This window comes from Gracilinanus agilis, chromosome 3 (genome assembly GCF_016433145.1).
Source record: "Gracilinanus agilis isolate LMUSP501 chromosome 3, AgileGrace, whole genome shotgun sequence".
In the NCBI taxonomy this organism is placed as follows: domain Eukaryota; kingdom Metazoa; phylum Chordata; class Mammalia; order Didelphimorphia; family Didelphidae; genus Gracilinanus; species Gracilinanus agilis.
Window position 1 is genome coordinate 57,121,390 of NC_058132.1, and position 22,874 is coordinate 57,144,263.

General features: G+C 43.3%; 1 protein-coding gene across 1 annotated transcript in view; it reads right to left on the minus strand.

The window, feature by feature from the left end:
• Positions 1–22,874, minus strand: part of KIF17 (kinesin family member 17) — a 60,443-nt gene that overhangs the window by 18,786 nt on the left and 18,783 nt on the right. The window contains exons 3-7 of the mRNA XM_044671310.1: positions 21,413–21,602; positions 15,345–15,797; positions 10,577–10,686; positions 6,196–6,343; positions 744–1,492 (exon numbers count right to left, since the gene is read on the minus strand). Coding sequence (XP_044527245.1) covers positions 744–1,492; positions 6,196–6,343; positions 10,577–10,686; positions 15,345–15,797; positions 21,413–21,602 — 1,650 coding nt within the window. The remainder of the gene's footprint in view (positions 1–743; positions 1,493–6,195; positions 6,344–10,576; positions 10,687–15,344; positions 15,798–21,412; positions 21,603–22,874) is intronic.

The window sequence follows — 22,874 nt, forward strand, 5'->3', positions numbered from 1 at the left end:
AGGGAGGGAGGGAGAAGAAGAAAGGAGAGGAAGGAGATTAGAGAAAGGAGGGAGACAGGAAAGGATAGAGAAAATCAAGAGAAGGAAAAGAAAAGGAAAGAAGCACAGAGGCAGGAAGTGAAGAGAGGGGAAGATGCTAGAAAGGGAAAGGAAAAAAGGAGGGGAAGAGCTCTTTAGTTAGAGGAAAGAGAAGGAGTAGTACACCAGGAAAGTCTAGAAGTGAAAGGTTGGGTTGGATTCTTCCCCACAAGAGAAGGAGAAGTGCTCTATATCCCTCGCCTTTCCAAGGCCCTCAGCCTCTTCTCCCCACTGCTTGGACAAGGACACTTCAAGGTTGGCCTCATCCCTCAAATAAGCCTACACCCCGCCCTTCCCTTCCTCCAGTTCCCACAGCCCCCTCACACCCCAGGAATAACTGAGGGTACTTGTCTCCTATTCTAACCAAGACACTGGTAGAACTGTATCCTCAGGACCCAGAATGGGCACCTACCTGAAAAGTTATCTTATCTAAAAGAAAGTTCCAAAATCCAGTCTACGTATCCCCAGTTTTCTTGGCAGGCTAGATTCGGGGTCCTCGAATACTACCATGTCCATCCCCAGGTCATCGAGTATAGTGAAAGGCACCATGATTATGGATTCTAGCCCTGCCCTTCCAACGTACTGTGTACAGAAGGCACACCCTGCTTTACAGATTCCAGGACAGCAAACTTCCCTATATCGAGTCACCAAAAAGCAAAAGATACCTGCAGTGGAATTTCTGATATATCAATCTTGGTAGACCCAGGAGGCATCTTGGACAGCTTTACCTCCAGCTCATCAAAAATGGCCAGCTGTCCCGAGATCTGCTTGGCTTCTGAAGATATGTCTAACATAAGAGGTTGCAGCTCCACAAATGCCTGTTCCAGGGATGGCTCCACGGTCTCCTCAGCCATAGTTTCACCCTGGAAGAGGGCTTCAGACTTGGGTAAGAGTTCATCCTTGGGCAACTCATCAGGCTTGACTGGAGTATCAGATACAAGGATTTCACTTGGCTGCAGCAGGGCTTCCAGTGCAGTAGGGGCATCCGAAGGAAAGGGCTCCTCAGGCATAAATGTGGCATCTTCCTTGGGGGGTTCTTCAGGCAGGAAGGGGGCCTCAGGCAGGAGGGGGGCCTCAGACTCCAAGGGAGGCTCAGTCTGGTCAGATACCTCCAACAATGAGATCTCAGGGGAGATCTCAAGGGGGACTTCTGGCTGGCTTTCGGATTTTAGGAGTTCTTCGCTCTTGAGAGAGGCTTCAGTCTTTAGCATGGCCTCAGCCTTGGCCTGGGCCTCAGCCCTGGACATGAGCTCAGCCTTATACATGGCCTCAGCCCTAAACAGGGCCTCAGCATTGGACTGGGCCTCAGCCTTGGACTGGGCCTCAGCCTTGGACAGGGCCTCAATCTTGGACAAGGCCTCAGCTTTGAGCAGGGCTTCAGCTTTGGACAGTGCCTCGGCCTTCTGGGTTGCCTCTAGAAAACGAAAACATTTTTGTTACATTTTCTTTAAGGGTAGAGGGAGTATTGAGCTCAAGACAAAGTAAAGGTGACTTCTCCAAACCCCAAATCATTCCACTAGCAGGCAGTTTGTTTCAGATTATCCCAAAGCACACTCTCTAAAAGGCTAGTTTGCATTCAAGGCCCTGCATGCTCAGGCTCCAGGTGGAAGTTTCCTCATTATTCCCCCAACACACAGGTATATTCTGGCCTTTCTTTGTTCACACCATTTCCCCACTTAGAATGCCCTGCCATTCCCTCTTACTACTCTCTCCTTATTCAAATCCTACCCATCTTTCCAGGCTCAGCTGGATATCCTTTCCGAAAGCCTTACCTGACCAGTCCAATGCTCTGTGGTCATTCTGACACCTGTGATATTATTGTAGGCACCAAAGTAACCGAGTTCAAATCTAGCCTCAGACACTGACTTGTTCTGTAAATCTGGGCAAGCCAGTTAACCTCCATTTGCCTCTGTTTCCTCCTCTGTAAAATGGGGATAATAACAGCCCCTACCTCCCAAGGTTGTTTTGAGGATCAAATGAGATAATAATTATAAAGTACTTAGCATTATAGAGTGCCTAGTTCTGTGTAAATGCTATAGAAATGTTAGCTATTCTTATTTTACTGGCACTGACCTGCCCAGCTAAGCTTTAAGCTCCTCAGTGGCCATTGCTTTTCTTTCTGTCTAGATCTGTGATTTAATCAATGTGGGGAGTTCCCCATGTTTTGAATCTCCACCAGATTCAGGTCAGCAGCTCACCTACAAATTATAATCTTAAAAAGTCACCTTGGGGTACTGAGAAATTAAATAACTTAATTCATGGGAAGCCAATAAGAGAAACAGTCTCAAACAGATAAAAATCTGAGACTCCTCTTTTGACTCCTTTTCTGATCCACACCTTTCCTTATTAGAAAGCTTTAAGCTCTTAGCAAAACAACAGTCAAGAGGTTAACATTCTCCCCTTTGGTCAGGAATGCAGCTGCTAGGTCTTAGAAAGTGGTTTTAGACATTCAAGGCTGAAAAATTCAGGGACTTCCAGATCCAGCAAAATATTCCCAGACTTAACGGATGATGAGGCAGCTATAATCCAACCTTGTACTCTTATCTTCACCTTGGAGTTTCTGAGGTTTCTGTGTGTTGTCTAAACTAATTGCAATGTCTATGAAGCTGTAAAACTCTCTGTGCTTGTGGGTGAAAGGGAGTTTGAATTTTTATATATAATAAACCTGTGACTCAATGGCACTTCAGAGAAGCAGCTATGAGTTAACAGTCAAGATCATCTCCCATGTCCCATTACTTTCTTATCAACTAAGCCATCCTTATCAGAGATGATAAATAGGTCTCGACATTAAATTATTTTTAAATTAATTTTTAAAAATTAATTAAATTTTAAAAAAGAGGCACAACAGACCTAAGTCTTCTTGACTCTGAGTCTAGGCCATGTAACAGGGATTCAATTCCATTTCAAGAAGAATGATTACAACAATTCACATTTCCCAACCCCTTTTATTGTTTACAATTGTTTCCTTTCTTTTGGGAGGGTATTATCATCCCCATTTTACAGATGAAGAAATGGGCTAAAAGATCAAATAACTTGTCAGATTCATACTGGTAATAAGCAACCTCTGTCTCGGAGAATCGCAGAAGATAGGGGGCAGGAGTTGGAATCAGGAAGATCTAAGTTCCAGTCCTGCCTCAGACACTGACTAGTTATGTGACCCTGGGCAGGTCACTTCCATCCCTCTATGAATCTATTTCCACAACTATAAAATGAGAAAGGTGGGCTGGGTTGGTCTGGATGGTCTCTAAAGCCCCTTTTTGTCCTAAATCTGTGCTCCTGTGAGCCTATGATGTCCAGAAGCAAAGAAGGCATCCAGCAGCCATCAAGGCCATCAAAGACACAGAGGCCAGAATATACCTGAGAAAGAATCTCTACAACATGACAAATGGTTACTCAGCCTTTGCTCGGAGATTTCCAATGAGGGAAACTCATCCTCTGCCACTGGGAACTTTGTCCATTGCAATCTACCTTGTCAAACAAAAAGACATTCAGAACCATTTGGATTCACAAACACCCGCCCCACCCACCCCCAAAGCTCTAAATTGTATCTATTCCAGGTTTCTGTGGGGAAAAGCTTTACTGATTGAATTACTCCTCTATTCAGAAATTTCCAATGGGTCTCCATGGCCAAATGGATTTTATTTGAATCAACAGGTATTAAACACCTACTATGTGCTAGGCACCAGGAACAAGAATCAAACCATCTCTTCCTAAAGAATAAAGTATAAGCCTGGGCCTGATATTCAAGCCTCCATCCTACCACCCATTCCATCTTTAGCTCAGCCTCCTTTCCCCTCCCATATTCTATTTTCACCTAAACTAGCTGATACCATCTCCCAGTCCCCAGGGATAGGGGCTCTTGTCCTCTTCTCCTCTCTCCCTCCATGCAGAGGCTCATATCATTCCTTATGTCTGAAATGCACTCTGACTAACCTCTCTTCATCTCCATAAGTTGGCATCTCTTCCTTACTCTAATAAGGCCTAAGTGAGGTGCCAACTCCATTAAGCCTTTTCTGGCACCCCTGCTCCCAGGGAGAATGATCTCCCCTTCAAATTATTCCTCTCTGGTCATCCTCCTGTGAGTTTCAAAATTAATATCCAATATTCTAAGTATTATATTTAACAAGATTTATTAATAGTAACTAACAAAAAAGCTAGAGCAAAAAGTAACCTTCCTCAGCCTCCCACATGGGGGAAAAAAAAGGAATTGCATACAACAAACTATATACAAAACATGACCACGCAATGTGGTGGAGAGATCAGAAGGAATTCTGGGAAATGTAGTTCAAAAGGTTTCAAGATTTTCTAACTATACACTCCAATTCTGCCATGGAGCAGAGTTATTAGAGCCTAGAGCACATAGTAGGTACCCAATAAACATTTGCTAAATTATCTATGCAAGTCTTATTGCTCTTCTCCATTAAATTAATAGCAGAATCTGTGTAGTAACCATTTTATTTTTTATCCCCAGTACATTTTATTTGGCCTTTTATAGAATATTAGCATATACTATTGAGAGGTGGTGGGCTAAAGGCATGGAATGAGACATATATGTTTTCCTTTTTTAATTAAAAAAATTATTTTTAGTTTCAAGTTCTCTCCCTCCCCATCCATTGAGAAGACAAAAAATGATACCCATTAGACATATGAAATCATGCAAAACATATTTCCTCCTCATGAGGCATATATTTCCTTTTCTTTTCTTTTAAATCTCTTACCTTCCATCTTAGAATCAACATCGTATAAAGCAGTGATTCCCAAAGTGGGCGCTAGGGCCCCCTGGTGGGCGCTGCAGCAATCCAGGGGAGCAGTGATAGCCATAGTTGCATTTATCTTTCCTTTTAATTGCTATTAAAATTTTTAAAAAATTAATTTCCAGGGGACTAAGTAATATTTTTTCTGAAAGGGGGGGCGGTAGGCCAAAAAAGTTTGGGAACCACTGGTAAAGGTTTTTCAAGCAGAAGAACGGTAAGGGCTAGACAATGGGGGTTAAGTGACCTGCCCAGAGTCACACACCTAGGAGGTATTTGAGGCCAGATTTAAACCAAATCCTTTCATCTTTCAGTCTGGCTCTCAATCCATCGATTGATCTGGAAGCTGCCCCTGAGGCATATATTTTCAAGCATGGTCCAGTTGTTCATTTGTTTTGCTAGACTGTAACTACTCATTACCAAGGAGAATTATTCTATTAGGAACAGAAAATTCACTGAGAAGTGAAAGAAAGAGCATCAATAAAGGAAAAAGAAAAAGAAAAAAGAAAAGGAAAAACTGAAAAGGAAAAAAGGGAGAAGGCAGAATTTTAAAATAATGGAATGTTTTCTCCATCAGGAATGAATAACATGGCTGTCCACTGTTCTATTCATTGCTTTAAAACCTTCAGAATTAAGAGGTGGAGTGGTTAGAGCTGAAAACCCCAACTTCGGGATTCTCATGGAATCCAAGGCATGTGATATAGCACACGCTGTAGCTGTAGCTGAGAGGGATTATCACTGCAATCAGTCTAACAAATTATGTGCTCACCAGGATATTGGATAAAAACCAACACAGTCATCAATGGAGGAAAGAGGAACCATGTCCCCACTGAAGTGAACTTGGCTCTGCATAAATAAACAAAATGCCCCGTTTCCAGGGTGTTTCCCCAATCCTAGCGATGGGCTGCATTAAATCATCCTGATTGGCTCTTCCATGGAATCAATGGCAGGCCTGTGCTACTGGGTGCCATATATAGTCAGGTAACAGAGGAAAGAAAGATCACCAGCTCCAATGAGAATCAAACCTAAGATTTGGCCCCATGAAAATTCTCCAAATTGGCCACAATTTAAACTATGAACAATATGGTTCACCAGACCAAGGAAAACCAGTGTGGTAGAGTGGAAAGAGCCTTGGATCTGGAACCAGAAAACCTATGTTCAAATCCATCTTCTGTTGCTTACTAACAAGTCACTTCTCCTTCAACTCCAGTTTCTTCTATAAAATGAGGAGGTTGAACCAGATGACCTCTGAGGACCCTTCCAGATCAATGATGCTATGAGATTATATTGCCAAAGGCCCCAATCCCAGCCCTAACATCTTTTTATCAACGGCCCCCGTATCCACTCACCCCTAGGCAGTACCCACCAGTCTCCTTCCTGAGGTTCTCTTCCAAGGTGGACAACTTCACATCATAAGAATTGCGCATGGCAGTGATGTCCTCTTCCAGCTTGGCTCTTGACTCCTGTTCTGCTTCATAATCAGCCCTTAGCCGGGCCAGCTTTCCCTCATACTCCTGAAAGACAGGCAGCATATCCAGAATCAGAGGACCAGAAGATTAACAGCTGAGAGGGACCTTAAAGAGCACTTGGACCAACCCATTCAATTATAAGGCAGTTGGTGGTGCATCAGATATAGCCTTGAGCCTGGTGGCAGGAAGACCTGAGTTCAAATCTGGCCTCAGTCACTTGCTAGTGGTGTGACTCTAGGTAAGTCATTTCAATGCTTTCTGCCTCAGTTTCCTCATCTGCAAAATGGAGATAATAATAGCCCCTACCTGCCAGAGTAGTTAAGATCAAGTTAAAAAATATTTATAAAAAACACTTAGCATAGTTTTGGGAACAATTGTAGCTGCTATATGAATACTTATTCCCTTCTTTTCTCTTCTCTTATAAATGAGGGAAATTGAGCCTTGTTCAAGGTCATACAACAAATTCCTGGCAGAATAAGGATTTAAATTCCAAACCATTCCAACAAGGATTCAAACTCCAAACCAATGTTTTCATTATTCCAGACTTCCCCCAGGGTTAAACCAAGAGCAAACAAGCCTGGTGGGATACCTACTATCTTCTAAGAAAAGGACTCCTTCTTGTCTAGCTTCACTGGGACACAGCAGTCAGAGGGACCTAGCAGACTGGGTTCATCAGTTGTTTCAAGACCCCAAGACTCTACCAACAGCAGAGCACCCCACACCTATGCCTTAGTGCAAGCTTGCAATGAGACCCTAAGCCCCATCCCAGGATAGTCCTTGGTGTGCCTGGCTGGCACAGCCCCAGAATTAAGCTCTGAGCTCTTTGCCCAAACTGAAGCCCTAGTACCAGGCAATCTAGCAGTGGGTCTAGCTGGCACAAGCGCAAGAGGAGGCCCAGAGCCCCTGCGCAAGCCTACAGTGAAGACTCAAACCCCCAGCACAAAGCAATCTGCAGTGTGGCTGGACACAAGAATGAGGCCTGAAGCTAGACCCTAAACCATAGTACAAGGTAGTTCACAGTGCTGAGAGTCCTATAAGCCATCAGCAGTCCCTGGGGGGAGGCTTAATTAGCAGTGGATACCTCAGGTGGCTTTCAGGTTCCCAGCCCAAAGACCAACATATCACCTTAGAAAAACTGAAACTTCCAGAAACCCAGACCTAGAGCTTAAAGCAACAACAAGGAAAAACTAAAGTTTAAGAGAGTATCTCTCTCTACACTGAGAACAGAGCCCACCTTTAAAATAAAAATAAAAGTCAAGAAAAAGGCTAGGAAAGTGAGCAAATGTCAAAAAAACTAATCATAGAAAATTATTATGGAAACAAAGAAGAGCAAGGCACAGGCCAGAATGGGCCAGTGAGATCAAAGCAACTACACATAAAACTTCAAAATAAATGGAAAAAGGGGGAATTGGTCTCAGGCTCTGGTAGAGCTCAAAAAGGATTTCAAAAATCAAATGAGAGAAGCAGAAGAAAAATGGGAAAGAGAAATTAAAACAATGCAAGGCATATTGGTCAAATGGAAAAAGAGATAGAAAAATCCAATGAAGAAAAGATTTTCCTAAAAATAGAATTGGCCAGATGGAAAAGTAGGTTCAAAAGCTCATTGAAGAAAATAATTTCTTAAAAATTAGAATTGGGCAACTAGAAGCTAATGACTTGATGAGATATCAAGAAATAAAACAAAATCAAAAGAAGAAAAAATAGAAGAAAATATGAAATATCTCATTGAAAAAAAAAAACAGCGGACCTGGGAAAGAGATCCAGGAGAGATAACATGAGAATTAATGAACAACCTGGAAGCCATGATAAAAAAAACCCTAGATATTACATTACAAGAAATTATCAAAGAAAACTACCCTGATATTCTTGAACAAGAGGGTAAAAAAGAAATTGAAAGAATACCAATCACCTCCTGAAACAAATTCCCCAAATGACAACTCCTGGAAATATTATAGCCAAATTCAAGAATTCTCAAGCCAAGAAGAAAATACTACAAGCAGCCAAAAAGAAATGTCATGGAGCCACAGTCAGGATTACACAGGACTTAGCTCCACATTAAAGAATTGGAAGGTTTGTATGTGATATTCTGGAAGGCAAAGGAACTAAGTTTACAACCAAGAATCACTCACTCTGCAAAACTGAGTATATTTTGGGGAGAGTGATGGTCATTTAAAAAAATGGAAGATTTCCATGAATTACTGATGAAAAGATCTAACCTAAACAGAAAATCTGATGTTCAAATACAAGACTCAGGAGAAGTATAAAGAGATAAACAAGAAAGAGAAAAAATAAGGGCTTCAATAAGGTCAAACTATGTACATGGCTACATGGGAAGATATTTTCTTAAAATTTTTATCAGTATTAAAGCAGTTAGAAGTATAGAATATATAGGAGACAGAGAGGTGGGAGTAAGTCAATTAGGATAACATGATATGCAAAAAAAAATCAAGGGGTGAAAAAGAGGACTGCATTGAGAGAAAAGGGAAAGGAGAGGTAGAATGAGGTAAATTATCTCACTTAAAGAGGCACGAAGAAACTATTATAATGGAGGGAAGGATGAAGGTAGTAATTAGCAATGCTTAAACCTTACTCTCATGGGAACTGGCTGAGAGAGGGAATAATAACCATCTTACCCTAAAGAGAAGGAGGAAAGGAATAAGACAAGGGAGGGTGATAGAAGGGATGAGGAAATTAGAAAAGCAAAACACTTGGGAGGGACAAAGTGAAAGGAAAGAGTGGGATCAAAAAGGGGGAAATATGATGGAAGGGAATGCACAATTGGCCATCAGAAGAATCCAAAGACATAGTTCTTCCAGTAGCCCAAGCATAGCCAACCTAAAGGGAAACCAAGGACTTCAGTTCGGGTCCTGCCTCTAACTCATGGTATTCTTTTTCATCGCCAATAGTGGAGAATTTCTAGAGTTGTTTTTTTAATAGGATGAGACTCTGACACCTTGTCCTTACTGTATTTTACATGTGTCCATAAATTAAGAGGAGGAAAAGAAATAGTATTTTACCATGTCAAATTCCAAACTACCTTAAAATTGATGTTGCTAACATAGCCAGTTAGATATCAATGAGCCTCCCTCCTATCTCTGGTCTATCTGTACTTACTGTTTCAAAACCATTTCATGTATACTAACTGAGGTAATCATATAATGTGAAATGTGAAATTTTAGGGGTTTATTTTTTGTTTTTAGGTTAAGAACAAACCAGACCAAAAAGTTTAGCCTGACCTATTTTTGAATGTGGGAGTAGTTTAGTTATTATTTTTACTCTCTAACTTGCACAGCATTGGGAGAGTAATTTCATTTCTCTAGGCTTCAGTTTCCCCATTTGAAAAATGAAGGAGTTAGATTAGATTACCTTGAAGTCATAGAATCACAGGGCTTTGTGATCCTGGGACTGCTAACTCGATCCCCATGCCTGATGCAAGAGTAATAATAATGATAATGATGATAATAATAATAATAACAACAACTAGCATTTATATAGTGTCTTAAGGTATGCAAAGAATTCTTAGTCTCAGGAGCTATGTAGCACAATGGATAGACTTCTAGGCCTGGAGTTACGAGGATCTGGTTTTGGATCTGGCCTCAGTCACTTCCTAGCTGTGTGACCCTGGGGCTTGGAAAATGATACTGAGACAGAAGGTAAGGGTTTAAAAAAAAAAGAATCATTAGATTCTCACAAGCTAAGGAGGTAGATGCTATTATTTTCATCCCCATTTTACAGAGGAGTGTAATGAAGAAGGTGGGTCAGCAGGGCCTATATTACAGAGGAAACTAAGGTAAACAGAGATTAAGTGACTTTCCCCACAATCATGTATCTATATTATTATGAGGAAGACCCATGGTTAGAGTGTATTCCAAGTGTGTAAGCTTGTTTTCTCTTGTCTATCTAAAGACAGGTGCTTCCTGGACATTGCTGGGAAAAAGGCCCAGGCTTCCTGACCTCATGGGAACACAGCCTGATTGCCAATCATTCCTAAGGCAAAGACCTCTTGGTGCCATCTGGAACCATGGAATAGAGGAATGATCATTGGGCCCCAAGAAAATGAAAACTAAAACCTGGGTCCATGAAAGACCAGGGACCACAGAGGTTGCAACACCAAGGTAGCCAACACAGCATGGTGGGAAGAGTATGGATTTAAAATCAGTGGATCTGAGTTCAAATCCCTCTTCTGAAATTTGGAATCTATGATCACTATGATAGGGTAAGTCACCTTACCTGGTTGGGCCCCAGCTGGGGAAAATGGCAGCCCTCTCTAGTCCTTACCTCTCGAATCAATTGCTTCTCGGCCTCAATATCTGGCTGAGGAGGTGGTACAGGAGCTGGCTTCTCTTCCTGTTTTGAGGGTTTACCAAACAGCTGGTTCGACAACAAAGCTGGTAGCAAGCAGAGAACAGGGATCAATATGTAATCCAGGTCATCAGGATGATTAAGAAACCACACTTAAAAATTAATTCGAATAATCCCATGGATAATAAGTTATCATGCAAATATTGATTTTTACATAAATCACAAAATTATATTAAATCGGTTTATTTGGAATTTAGACCAGGCTTGGGATGCCCTTGGAGGAGGGGAGAAGTGTTCAACTCCAGTACAAACAGAGCCCTACAGACAAGTCATACTTAGAAAACCACAAATGAACATTATCTATGTTGTATCAAATTTTTATTTATTAAACATTTCCCAAATACATTTTTTTAAAACCCTTACCTTCCGTCTTGGAGTCAATACTGTGTATTGGCTCCAAGGCAGAAGAGTGGTAAGGGTAGGCAATGGGGGTCAAATGACTTGCACAGGGTCACACAGCTGAGAAGTGGCTCAGGCCAGATTTGAACCTAGGACCTCCCATCTCTAGGCCTGACTCTCAATCCACTGAGCTACCCAGCTGCCCCCTCCCAAATACATTTTAATGTGACTTAGACTGGAGAGCTTTGCTCCAATGGGACATCTCTGGTATAGGGGGCCTTCCTGAGAAAATTCTCTCCTCCAATGCAAATGAACACTGGCTCAATAAAGTGATTTTCCTCACCACAGACCTGACTATTTGGGCTTTCCTGCTCAGCCAATGCCAATGGCTGCCTGGAGGATCCAATATCAGCTCTTCTGTTTAGTTTTTAAAGCCCCAAATGACCCGACCCAAAATAATCTTTCCAGCCTCACCTATATCACTCCCCCTCCCCACATTCCATGATCCAGGCAAACTAGCTTTCTCTCTGTTCCTCACAGAAGACTTTCTGTCTCCTGTCTAGAACTCAGGACTCCTGGCTGGTGCTCCCTTCACTGCAGTGTCTGGGATGTCCTCTCTTCTTCACCCTGCCTTAGAAATCTCTCTCTTCTTTTTAACATTACAAGGATCAGAATTTAAGAATGACTTGAAGGATCAAATTGGGTCAACAGACACAGAGCTTTTTTTTTTTATCAATAAAGCAAAGAAAATAGAATAGGAAGAACATTTTTGTTGTTTAATTTTATTTCAAAATAAATTAATAATGTCTTATTTCGGTCATGCCTGATTCTCAAATGACTCCATTTGGGGTTTTCTTTGATCTTGCAGTGGTTTTCCATTTCCTTCTTCAGCTCATTTGACAGATGAGGAAACTGAGGCAAGATCAAGTGACAGTAAGTGTCTGAGGCCAGATTTGAATTCTGATTCTCCTGACTCTCAGCCTCAAAGCTCTGTGTACCATGGTGCCACCTAACAAGCCATCATAAGGAACCAGAGGGAAGTGTCCAGTGTGTTGGGTAGGTCCCCTGAAGGCTTTCCCAAGAGAAAGCCCCAAATCATCTAGATTGAGGTGTGGGTGGGTTGGGTAGCAGTGCCCGGAGGGATGAGATCAGGGAACCCTTGAGATTATCATTAGACTATAATAACACCTTGTCTCTATAAGAGGTTTATGCTTTCCCATCAGTTATCTGATTTGATCCTTGATAAGGCAGGGGCTATTATACCCATCTTACAGATGGAGAAGCTGAGGCTCTGGGAGGAGCCTTGCCTAAAGTCTTCCCTAGAGTTTCATAAAGAATTAGTGGTTGGGCCAGAAGCTGGACCATGCCAGGACAGTGCTCCCTCCACTAGACTGTAGAGGAGGTGGTCCTCGAGGGAGAAGGCTGGAGGGACTTTAGAGTTTTGTTGAGGGCTGGTTCTCCCTCCCACCTTTTCCCAGACTTCCAACAGTCCCTTATCAATTCAGGACTGAGAGGCTGTGTCCCTGCAAGTGCTTTAGGGGTCACTGGACTTAGAGGTAGGAAGACCTGAGTTCAGATCCTGTTGAGTGAAGCTAAGCCTCTGTTTCTTCATTTGTAAAATGAGAGCTTTGACATTGCTGGCCTCAAAGTTTCCTTCCTGCTCTAAAGCTGTGATGCTAGGAGTATGATGAGAAAGGAGGAGCACCCCTAGATTGGTGGAGGAATTTGGAGGTATTGGGGGACCCCCTGCCGTGATAAAGGGGAGAGAAGAAGAAAGAGAAGAGAAAGGAGGAAAGAGAGGAGAAAGGAGAGAAGAGGAAAGGAAGAGAGGAGAAAGGAAGACACACATGAAGGAGAGAAGAAAAAGAAGGGGTTGGCGGTTGGGACGTACTTGCTAGAAGCTGTGGTCATTCGTACCCCAAATTCCCATGGTCCCCAAGGATGGCAGAACATTTTGGGAGAAGATAATGATGAGAAAGACAGCTTAATAAGCATGTGGAAAGGAGGTGGGTGAGTCATCCCAGCTGATGAGAAGCTGAGCACCGCTGCCATGGGGACTGGCGGGGGAGGCCGGTTGTGCATGGGTGGTGGGAGCGAGGAGGAAGCAACCGCAGAGGAGAGCTGCCCCTACCTGGCAGATCTCCCCACTAAGGCCTCCTACCTGCTACCCTCGCCATCACCCTGGGGTTTACCAAGCAGGTTCAAAGAGCCTGTTATCTCCCTGACTTAGGAGTGGAAAATTGGGAAGGTAAATGTCCCCATCATACAGATGAGAAGACCAAAGCATTCAGGGATGTGTCCCCAGGCTTGGGAGGCTCAAATGAGATGTGTGTGTGCACATATAATGTATGTATATGCCTATCTATGCATATATGAATGCTATATATAAATGCCAGCTGTTATAATGAATTTTTTTTTTCGGTCATAGCAACTCAGGAAGATTATCTACTATACCATGAAGGGACCAGAACTGTGTTGGGGAAGGAGATCACCAGTCCTTGAAGGACTTTAGCATATTTTATGTTAGACTTAACCTCTAGAGACCCTGGGCAATCCCAGCCACTGAGGAGGTGGCAGGAAGACCTGGGTTTGAATCCGGCCTCAGATCATTTATTAGGTGGCCCTGGGGAGGCTGGGTAATTTCTTAGGGCTCCAGGCAACTCTAAGATGATAATTTACAGAGAGCCAGGTGCCAAGGTTCATTAGTGGAGGGAAATTTCTCACCAAGAGCTCCCTATGGCAATAAAATAATGTCTGCCTGGAAAAAATTGGGAGAGATCATTCTTATGAGTGCAAAGGAAGTCATCTCCCTATCACAAGAACAGGAGCCTTTCAGAAAGCCACAGTGGGCAAACATCTTGTCTCTAACAAAGGTGCTAAAGGACAGTTTGGAGGAGGTGTCCTCCCTGGGCAGGGCAGCTAGGTGGCAGAGTGGAAAGAGCACTGGCCTTGGAATCAGGGAGACTCCTCTTCATGAGTTCAAATCCAGCCTCAGACACTTATTAGGTGGGTGACCCTGGAAAAATCACTTCACCCTGTTTGCCTCGGTTTCTTTGTCTATAAAATGAGCTGGAGAAGGAAATGACAAACTACTCCAGTATCTTTGCCAAGAAAACCCCAAATGGGGTCACGAAGAGTCAGACACTGCTAAAAACAACTGAATGATACCACCATGTTACTTCCCTAGAAGCTCCAATGGCAGCTTCCTATGACTTCTAATAAATAATAAAATAGACTTTTTAGAAAGAATGCCCTCCACATCAAGAGAAATAACTGTGGGAGTAGAAACACAGAAGGAAAACATTTGATTTAACACTTGTTTATATGGGTATAGGATTTGGGGTTTTGGTTTTAAAAGATGACTCTATTACAAAAATGAATATGGAAATAGTTATTGAGTGATAATACATGTATAACCCAGTGTAATTGCTTGTTGTGGGGGCAACTGGGTAGCTCAGTGGATTGAGAGCCAGGCCTAGAGACGGGAGGTCCTAGGTTCAAATCTGGCCTCAGACACGTCCTAGTTGTGTGACCCTGGGCAAGTCACTTGACCCCCATTGCCAACCCTTACCGCTCTTCTGCCTTGGAGCCAATATATAGTATTGACTCCAAGATGGAAGGTAAGGGTTAAAAAAAAAAAAAGAAAAAAAAAGAGGAATTGCTAGTTGGTTCTGGGAAGGGGGAGGGAAAAAGGGAGGGAAAGAACATGAATCATGTAACCATGGAAAAACACTTAAATTTTAAAAAATAGAACAATAGGAAACAAAACTCATATCTAAGCAAAGAATAAATTTTGAGTGGGTCAGGAAAAAAAAATGGACCTCTTAAATGCCAGGGCAGTGCTCCCTCCACTACACCATTGGAGAGGGAGAAAGCTAGAAGGACCCCCGGCAAGTTTTCCTTCACTTTAGTTTTGCTAAGGGCTGGTCTTCTCTTTCACCGTTTGCCAGACTCCCATTAGTCCCTTATCAAGTCTGAACTGAGAGTTCCCAATAAAAGAGAAACCCTTTGGTCTTCAAAGCTCATCACAACATGGCTCCCTCCTAGCTTTCCAGGCTTCTTAGTCTCCTACTCCAGGAAAGAGTGGCATGGTCAGATGTCCTAAAATACTTTCCTCAAGAACCTTCCAAAGTTCCCTATCACCTCCAGGACAAATATAAACTCCTCTCCCTTTCTAATCAAAGTTATGCTCTATCTGGGTGGGAGGATGGAGTAGACCATGGGAGAGACTTGGGACATGAGAGATCCATTAAGAAGCCTGAGATGTACCAGCCAAATCCATCTCTAGAACCTTGACCCTCATTCCCATGCAATTTTCAGCCCCCAAGACCCCAAGTGAGCCTACCTGACAAGTTGTTTGAGTTCACTGTTTGAGCCAAGATGGCCTTCAATTTCTTGATCTCCTCCTGGTACTCCCTTAGGAGGGCATCCTTGGGATCCTCATTGATGCGAGGCTTGTTCTTAATGTTCTTGGCTCTGTTGGCATACCTCAGGGTGCTGAGGGTCTCATCGTAGTTATTGTCGGCAGGGGACAGGCAGGCCACCATGAGGGTCTTGGTGTTGCCCCCCAAGGAGTCCTGCAGCAGCCGGGTGAGCTTCGAGTCTCGGTAGGGGATGTGTTTGCAACGGCCATCCACCAGGGCAGAAATGACATTGCCCAAAGCCGACAGAGAGAGGTTGATTTTTGTGGCCTCCTTGAGCCGTTCCCCTGTGGCTCCTGTTTTCGACTGCCTTTCACTACCTGCCAGGTCAACTAGATTCAACTTCCCTGCCCGAAGGTGGTCTTTGCCTCGCTCATCTGTGGGGGGAACAAACAAGTGGGAGCCAGGGAGAGAGAGGAGGGATTGTTTAGTATTCTCCATTCTGGACAACCAAGATGAGGACCTTGGGGAGACTTTATCTGCTAGGCAGCATAGGGCAGTGGATCTGAGCCAGTTCTGAGTTTAAATTCCCCCTTAGACACTTAACAGCTACCTAACCCTGGGGAAATCACTCAAATTCTCTGAGCCACAATTCCTTAATTTGTAAAATAAAGGAATTGGATTTGATGGCCTCCAAGGTCCCTTCCAGCTCTAAATCTGTGATCTGATAATATATTAGCCATGTGACCTTCAGCAAGTCTCTTTAAGCTCTCTGGGCCTCAGTTTCCTCATCTGTAAAATAAGGGGGTTGGACCTGATGGCTTCTAAGATCCTTTCCATCTCTAATGCAATGATCCTATTGAGTTCACTTACCCAGGACTCTTCCTTTCCTTAATCTCTCCCAGCCAACCAGTTCCCAAGTCAACACCTCAACATTTAAAAAAAAAAAACTTTTGCCTTCTATCTTAGAATTGATACTAGATATTGGTTCCGAGGCAGAAGAGCAGTAAGGGCTAGGCAATTGGGGGTAAGTGACTTGCCCAAGGCCATACAACTAGGAAGTGTCTGAGGTCATATTTGAACCCAGGACCTCTCATCTCAGGTCTGACAAGCTATCCTTTGAGCCATCTGCTGCACCCTCAACAGCATCTTGAAACAATCTCCCTGCCTCTAGTCCCACCCTAGTATAAGTGGCCTCTGATTACTCCCCTCCTAGATTATTCCAATCACTTCCTAACAAGTTCTCCCACTTCCATTCTCTCCCCCTTCAAGCTCATCCTGCTATCTCTGGGAAAATCATCTTTCTTACAGGGAGATGAGATCCTGTCCCTCTCTCTTCTGCTCACAAATCTTCAGTATCTCCCTATCACTTAACCAGTCTGGCTGGAATTCAAGGACCTCCACGACAAGGTCAGAGAATCGCAGATCGAGTTGGCAAGGACCCCAGACACCTTCCAATCTGACCCTTTACGGAACAAGTGTCCCTTCTGTACCATGCCAGGACAAGCAGTCATGGAGCCTTGACTAGGCACCTTGAATGAACATCCAGCCCCAATATGCCTCTTAGAAATCACCAGCCCCAGCCCCTCCCCCTGACCCCTGGAGCCAAGGAACACAAGGCTAATGGGTCTTCTTCATGACAGCTTCGATAGTCTTCCGTTTACAATACATTTCAGATACTTTAAGACAACTCTCATGCCCATCTCCCTGAATCTTCTCCTCAGGCTAAATATGCCCCCTTCTTTCAATTGAACTTTCTAGGGACACAAGGATCTTAACCATCCCATAACCATAAACATAGAGCATAGCGCTCTAGATGGACCCTGATCAGAGGAAGACAGAGGAGGTTCTCTCCTCCCTCTTTCCGGACATTCTGTCTTGGTGGCTTTCAAAAGCTGTAAGTTTCAGAAGAATAGCCATTCTAGGTTGCTGAAGGGAGTTTCCTTACTGGGAGTTCCCTACTAATAAAACCACAGGTTCAAAACACACACACCCCTCCACCATTTTTTTATTGTATTAGATTCAGCCCAATGTTCTAGCCTGTGATGTTCCCTTAGAATCTGATCCTCTCTGATCCAGGGTGTAAACTCTCCCTTCAAACTTTTTGTCCCCTGTCTTTCCCACCTCATAGTACTCTCCCTAGACATAATTTACACTATTGTCAAGTTTCTCTCCTCTGTGTGGTCTCAGTACCTTCGTTCACCCCACTTCTTATTACTGGAATGCTCCTTCCCTCCTTTTTGCTGAAAGAATTCCTATACATCCTTTAAAGCCCCGTTCAAAGGCTACCTTCTCCAGGCAGCCTTTCTAGATTCTTCTCAATTAGTAATAAACTTACCTCTCACAATTTGGAATTTTGCCCAAGGGCTATAAAGCTGTGCATACCCTTTGATCTGATAATACCACTACTGGTCTGTATCCCAAAGAGATCACAAAGAAAGGGGAGAGGACAGATGTGTACACAAATATTCATAACGGCTCTTTCTGTAGTGGTAAAGAGTTGGAAATTGAGGGGAATGTCCATCTATTACGGTATGGCTGAACAAAGTATGGTTCAAGTTGGTGATGGAATCTTACTGGGCTATAAGGAATAATGAGCAGGATGATTTCAGAAAAAGCTAGAAAGATCTGCAGGAACTGATGCAGAGGGAAATAAGCAGAACCAAGACATTGTACACAGTAACAGCAACATTGCACGATGATTATTTGTGAAAATTTGGCTACTCTCAGCTATGTAGTGATCTGGGACAATCCTGAAAGACTGAGGACAGGAAATGCTCTCCATCTCCAGAGAAAGAACTGTTGGAGTTGTCTTTCACATCAGTGTATTTTCGGTTTTATTTGGGGGGTTCAGTTATGTATGAGAGTGTCCTTACAACAGTGTCCAATGTGGAAGTGGGTTTTGCATGACAATAAAAATAAAGTTAAAAAAAAAAAAAGGACTTTCCTCTCAAGCCTTATACAGCACTTGGTCCACACCACTCTCTAACACTTTTTGGGACTATTATAGGAATCTATGTTTCTCTTATCTCTCTACTAGACTGTAAGCTCCATGAGGGCAGAGGCTAATTGAGTTAAATTTTATCTCTCTCAAAAGAATCCGCCATGATATTGTCCACACAGTAAGTGTTTGTTTTTTGAATGAATAAATATTTAGAGAGATGCTAAGTGGCTAGTAAACCAGGGCCTAAATTTCAGAAAAAGTGGCCTTTCCTTAAGCCACTAGCCCAGGGGTCAGCAACCTTTTTGGCCGTGAGAGCCATAAATGCCACATTTTTTAACATGTAATTTCGTGAGAGCCGTACAGTGCTCACAGTGCGCTCCTGTAACAGCGCCTGAAAAAAAAAATGGACTTTATGGCTCCTGCAGAAAGAGCCATATCTGGCCCTCAAAAGAGCCAGATATGGCTGGAGAGCCATATATTGCCAACCCCTGCACTAGAAGCTCTCAGAAAGCTGTATAAGCTTTTTGTTTGTTTGCTGTTATTTTAGTCCCACAAGTTCTATGGTGGATTCAGGGTGGAAGGAGGAGGAAGAAAGACAAGAAGAGAAAGGGTAAGTTGTTTTATTGGCAGAGCCCAGACTAGGAATTTTTATATCTGGAATAAGGACCTAGATACCCCTAAATAGCACAATGAAATCCAGATATCCCCAAAGAAAATGTCTTAAGTAAGCCCTAATAATAACTACCATGTCTCTATAGCACCATCTGAGAGCTTCCTATTTTAACTAATTATTTTTGCTAACGAGGAGCCAAATGTTGTGTTTGCATGTGTTGTCAGCACCCTCCAAACTCAGTGCTCTCAAAATCTGACACCCTCTAAATTCAGCACCCTGGGGCAAAGCCTCAGCCCCCTGCCCTAGTTATACCTCTGTATAGTGGTGATAGGAGAAAAGGGTTGTCCTTGCAATGGTATGATAGGTTGATTCCTACTTGGGTCACATCATAAAATGGTTCTAAACCAGATAAGGGCAGGGTGGAAGCAAAGTTGAAGAATAGTTTCCTTTAATCTCAGATTTTTCCATATGTCAAGTCAAATGGGATCAAGTGATGCATGTGATACTGGGGGGAGAGGAAAGAAGAGAGGAGGAGATGGGGAGACAAACTTCCTGATGGTACTTAAACACACCCAGATAACAGAATAAAATATAAACAATCCAAAAAACTACTCATCTTAAGTAAGCCACTGGGAGTGCCCTAATAACAGCAATCAAGGTTTTCTAGGTGACTCAGCAGATAGAGCACTGAGCCTAGAGTTGAAAAGATCTGAGTTCCAATCTGGCTGTGTGACCCTGAACAAATCACTTAACCTCTGCCTGCTTCAGTGTCTCCATCTGTAAAATGGGAATAATCATTGCATCTACCTCAAAGGGTTGTTGATGAAATGAGGTGGTATTTGTAAAGCCCCTGACACACAATGGGCACACTTTGTTCCCTTTCCCACCTTCCCTTTAGGACTTCCAGGTCTACAAAGCATCTTTCTCCTAGCCCTGTGAAGCAGAGGTCAAGGATGGCCACTTTACAGGTGAGGATGCATTTGCTTATAATAGTGAAATGTCTTGTCTATCAGTGCATGACTAAGAAGGGTAAAAAGAAGGATTTGAACCCAGGTCTCCTGGTTCCAGGCTCGGTATTCTATTCTATTATACCACACTTCCTTCCTAGCCACACTCAAGGTAGGGGGCAAAGGGTGGGGGTAGGGGGGGCATTTCCCCGTCCTAGAATGAAGCTACTATCCAGCTTGTGGAGGAAGATTGGGGAGATGGGGGATCAGAGGAGTTGAGATCCACTGACCTCTCATGAAAACAAAAACTCCCCAGTCCCTGTGACTAGAGGGAAATTGGGTGAGAGAGGGTCCTTTCCAACTTTGCAGAATTCATTTTTGGTAGAGAGAGGTAAAGAATTAGACTCACAGAAAAGGAAAAGACTTTGGGCACAACCTAGATTCCCCATTTGACAAAAGGAGAAGGATGGGGCGGCTGGGTGGCACTGTGGATAGAGAGCCAGGCATGGAGATGGAGGTCCTGCATCCAATCTAGTCTCAGACACTCCCTTGCTGTGTGACCTGGATAAGCCTCAATCCCAGTTGCTTAACCCTTACCCCTCTTCTTCCTTGGAACTGATCAAGTGTAAGACAGAAGAAGGTAAGGGGTAAAAAAAAAAAAGGAGACGGCTAAGGCTGGGAGAAGGGAAGTCACTTGGTCCAGGGCACATGTTGGTGAAAGGAAAGAAGGAAAGGGGAGGGAAGAGAGAAGAAGAAGGAGGAGGAGGAAGAGGAGGAGAAGGAGGAGAAGAGGAAGAGGAAGAGGAGGAGGACAAGAGGGAGAGAGGAAGGAAGGAAGGAAGGAAGGAAGGAAGAGTTAGAAAGGAGGAGGAAGGAAGCATTTATATTAAGCTTCTACTATGTCCTAGGAACTATGCTAGTTACTAGAAATCCAAAGACAAAAAAAAGAGATGGCTCCTGTCCTCAAGGAGCTTACATTCTTCCAGAGGAAATAACAGATATACAGATAAGCAAATGCAAAGCTAATAAAAGTCACTTCCAAGAGTGAGTACTCACACACAGCTGGGAAGCGCTATGAGAGAAGACATTTGGAGGAAAGCTAAGGATGCTAAGAGATGGAGGAGAGGAAGGAGGTGTTTGTGGAGCTCAGCTGAATTTATTGGGTGAGGCTCAGACAGAGCTGGAGAACCCTGGTTTGAATCTCAGCTTTGGTGCTATACTAGCTATACGACTCTGATAAAGTCACTCAAGCTCTGCTGAATTTGAATCCCATCTCTACCCTCATTACCCAAGTGACTTTGGTCAAGCCACCTTGCTATTCTGTGTCTCAGTTTCCTCATCTGTAGAATGAAGGGGGTAGACTCTATAGCCTCTAGGACTCCTAGTTTTAAACCTTTCCCTTATTTTTAGGAATGGTCTGTATGAATCATGTCACCACCTTGGGCCTCAGTTTCCTCATCTGTAAAGTCAGGGGATTAGACTAGATAGCCTCTGGAGTTCTTTCCAGCACTCTGAGCCAAGCCCTCCCACCAGGCTGCCCACACCTACCCACAGCATAGATCTCGATGCTGATGGTGAAGATGGAGTGAGAGCGTGACGAATCCTTGTTCATTAGAGTGTAGCCCACTGACCGGTTCTTCCAGCCCATCTCCATGATACGCTCGCACTGGGCCACGCTGTGGACTGTGTGCATGGACAGTCCCTTCACGTAGACGCCCTTCTCTGGGTGCTCCTTCAGCTGCCGGAGACAGCACAGCCTGTGTCACAGGGGAGTTTTCAGCCCTGGCCAGCCCTGGCTCCCACCCACCTGTTCCACATTTCTGCCATTGTGGCTTCTCCACGAGGCGTCCACCATGACTCTATCCTTCCCAGGGTTCCCCTCCCAGTTGTAGCAGCTAAGCCTGGCATGCCACCCACAAATGAGACAGGGTCACAGAATTTTAGCATTGGATGGGATCTCGAAGGCTATGTAGCCTAACTCTCACATTCCAGCAAAGACCATCCATTATGACAGATCAAATATGATCTTCAAGAAAGTGGGAACCCACTACCTCCCAAGGCAGCCCTTTGCCGCCTTTGAATGGCTCTCATAATTAGGGGGTTTTTCTTTATTTTTGTTTTTAAGAGCTTAATTTTTTATTCTTTTTATTCATTTTTATTCATTTATTTTTAATTCATTTATTAAAATTCAGTGGCCTTTTCTCAGGGCTTATCCTTCTTGACTTCTCTGTATTTTTTTAAAACTCTTACTTTCTTTTTTTAAGCTCTATTTTTTTATTTTTAAATATTTTCCCATGGTTCCATGATTCTTGTTGTCTCCCTCCCTTCTTCCCTCTCCCCCCACCCCAGAACTGACAAGCAATTCCACTGAGTTTTATATATATGTTATCACTTGATACCTATTTTCCATATTATTCATTTTTGTAATATAGTAATCTTTTAAAACCAAAGCCCCAAATCAAATATCCAAATAAACAAGTGATAAATCATATTAAATCCTTACCTTCTGTCTTAGAATCAATATTGTATATTGGTTCCAAGGCAGATCAGTAAAGGCTAGATAATGGAGGTTAAGTGATTTGCCCAGGGTCATAAAGCAGGGAATTGTCTGAGGCCAGATTTGAACCTAGGACCTCCCGTTTCTAGGCCTGGCTCTCAATCTACCTAGTTTTTCCCCCCTCAGACCTTTTCTTTCTTTCTTCCTTTCTTTCTATCTTCCTTTCTTTCTTTCTTTCTTTCTTTCTTTCTTTCTTTCTTTCTTTCTTTCTTTCTTTTTTAACCCTTACCTTCCATCTTGGAGTCAGTACTGTGTATTGGTTCCAAAGCAGAAGAGAGGTAAGGGTTGGCAATGGGGGGTCAAGTGACTTGCCCAGGGTCACAGCTAGGAAGTGGCTGAGGCCAGATTTGGACCTAGAACCTCCCGTCTCTAGGCCTGGCTCTCAATCCACTGAGCTACCCAGCTGCCCCCTCTTTTTCTTTGTTTTTAATTAAATCTTTTATTTTTAAAAAT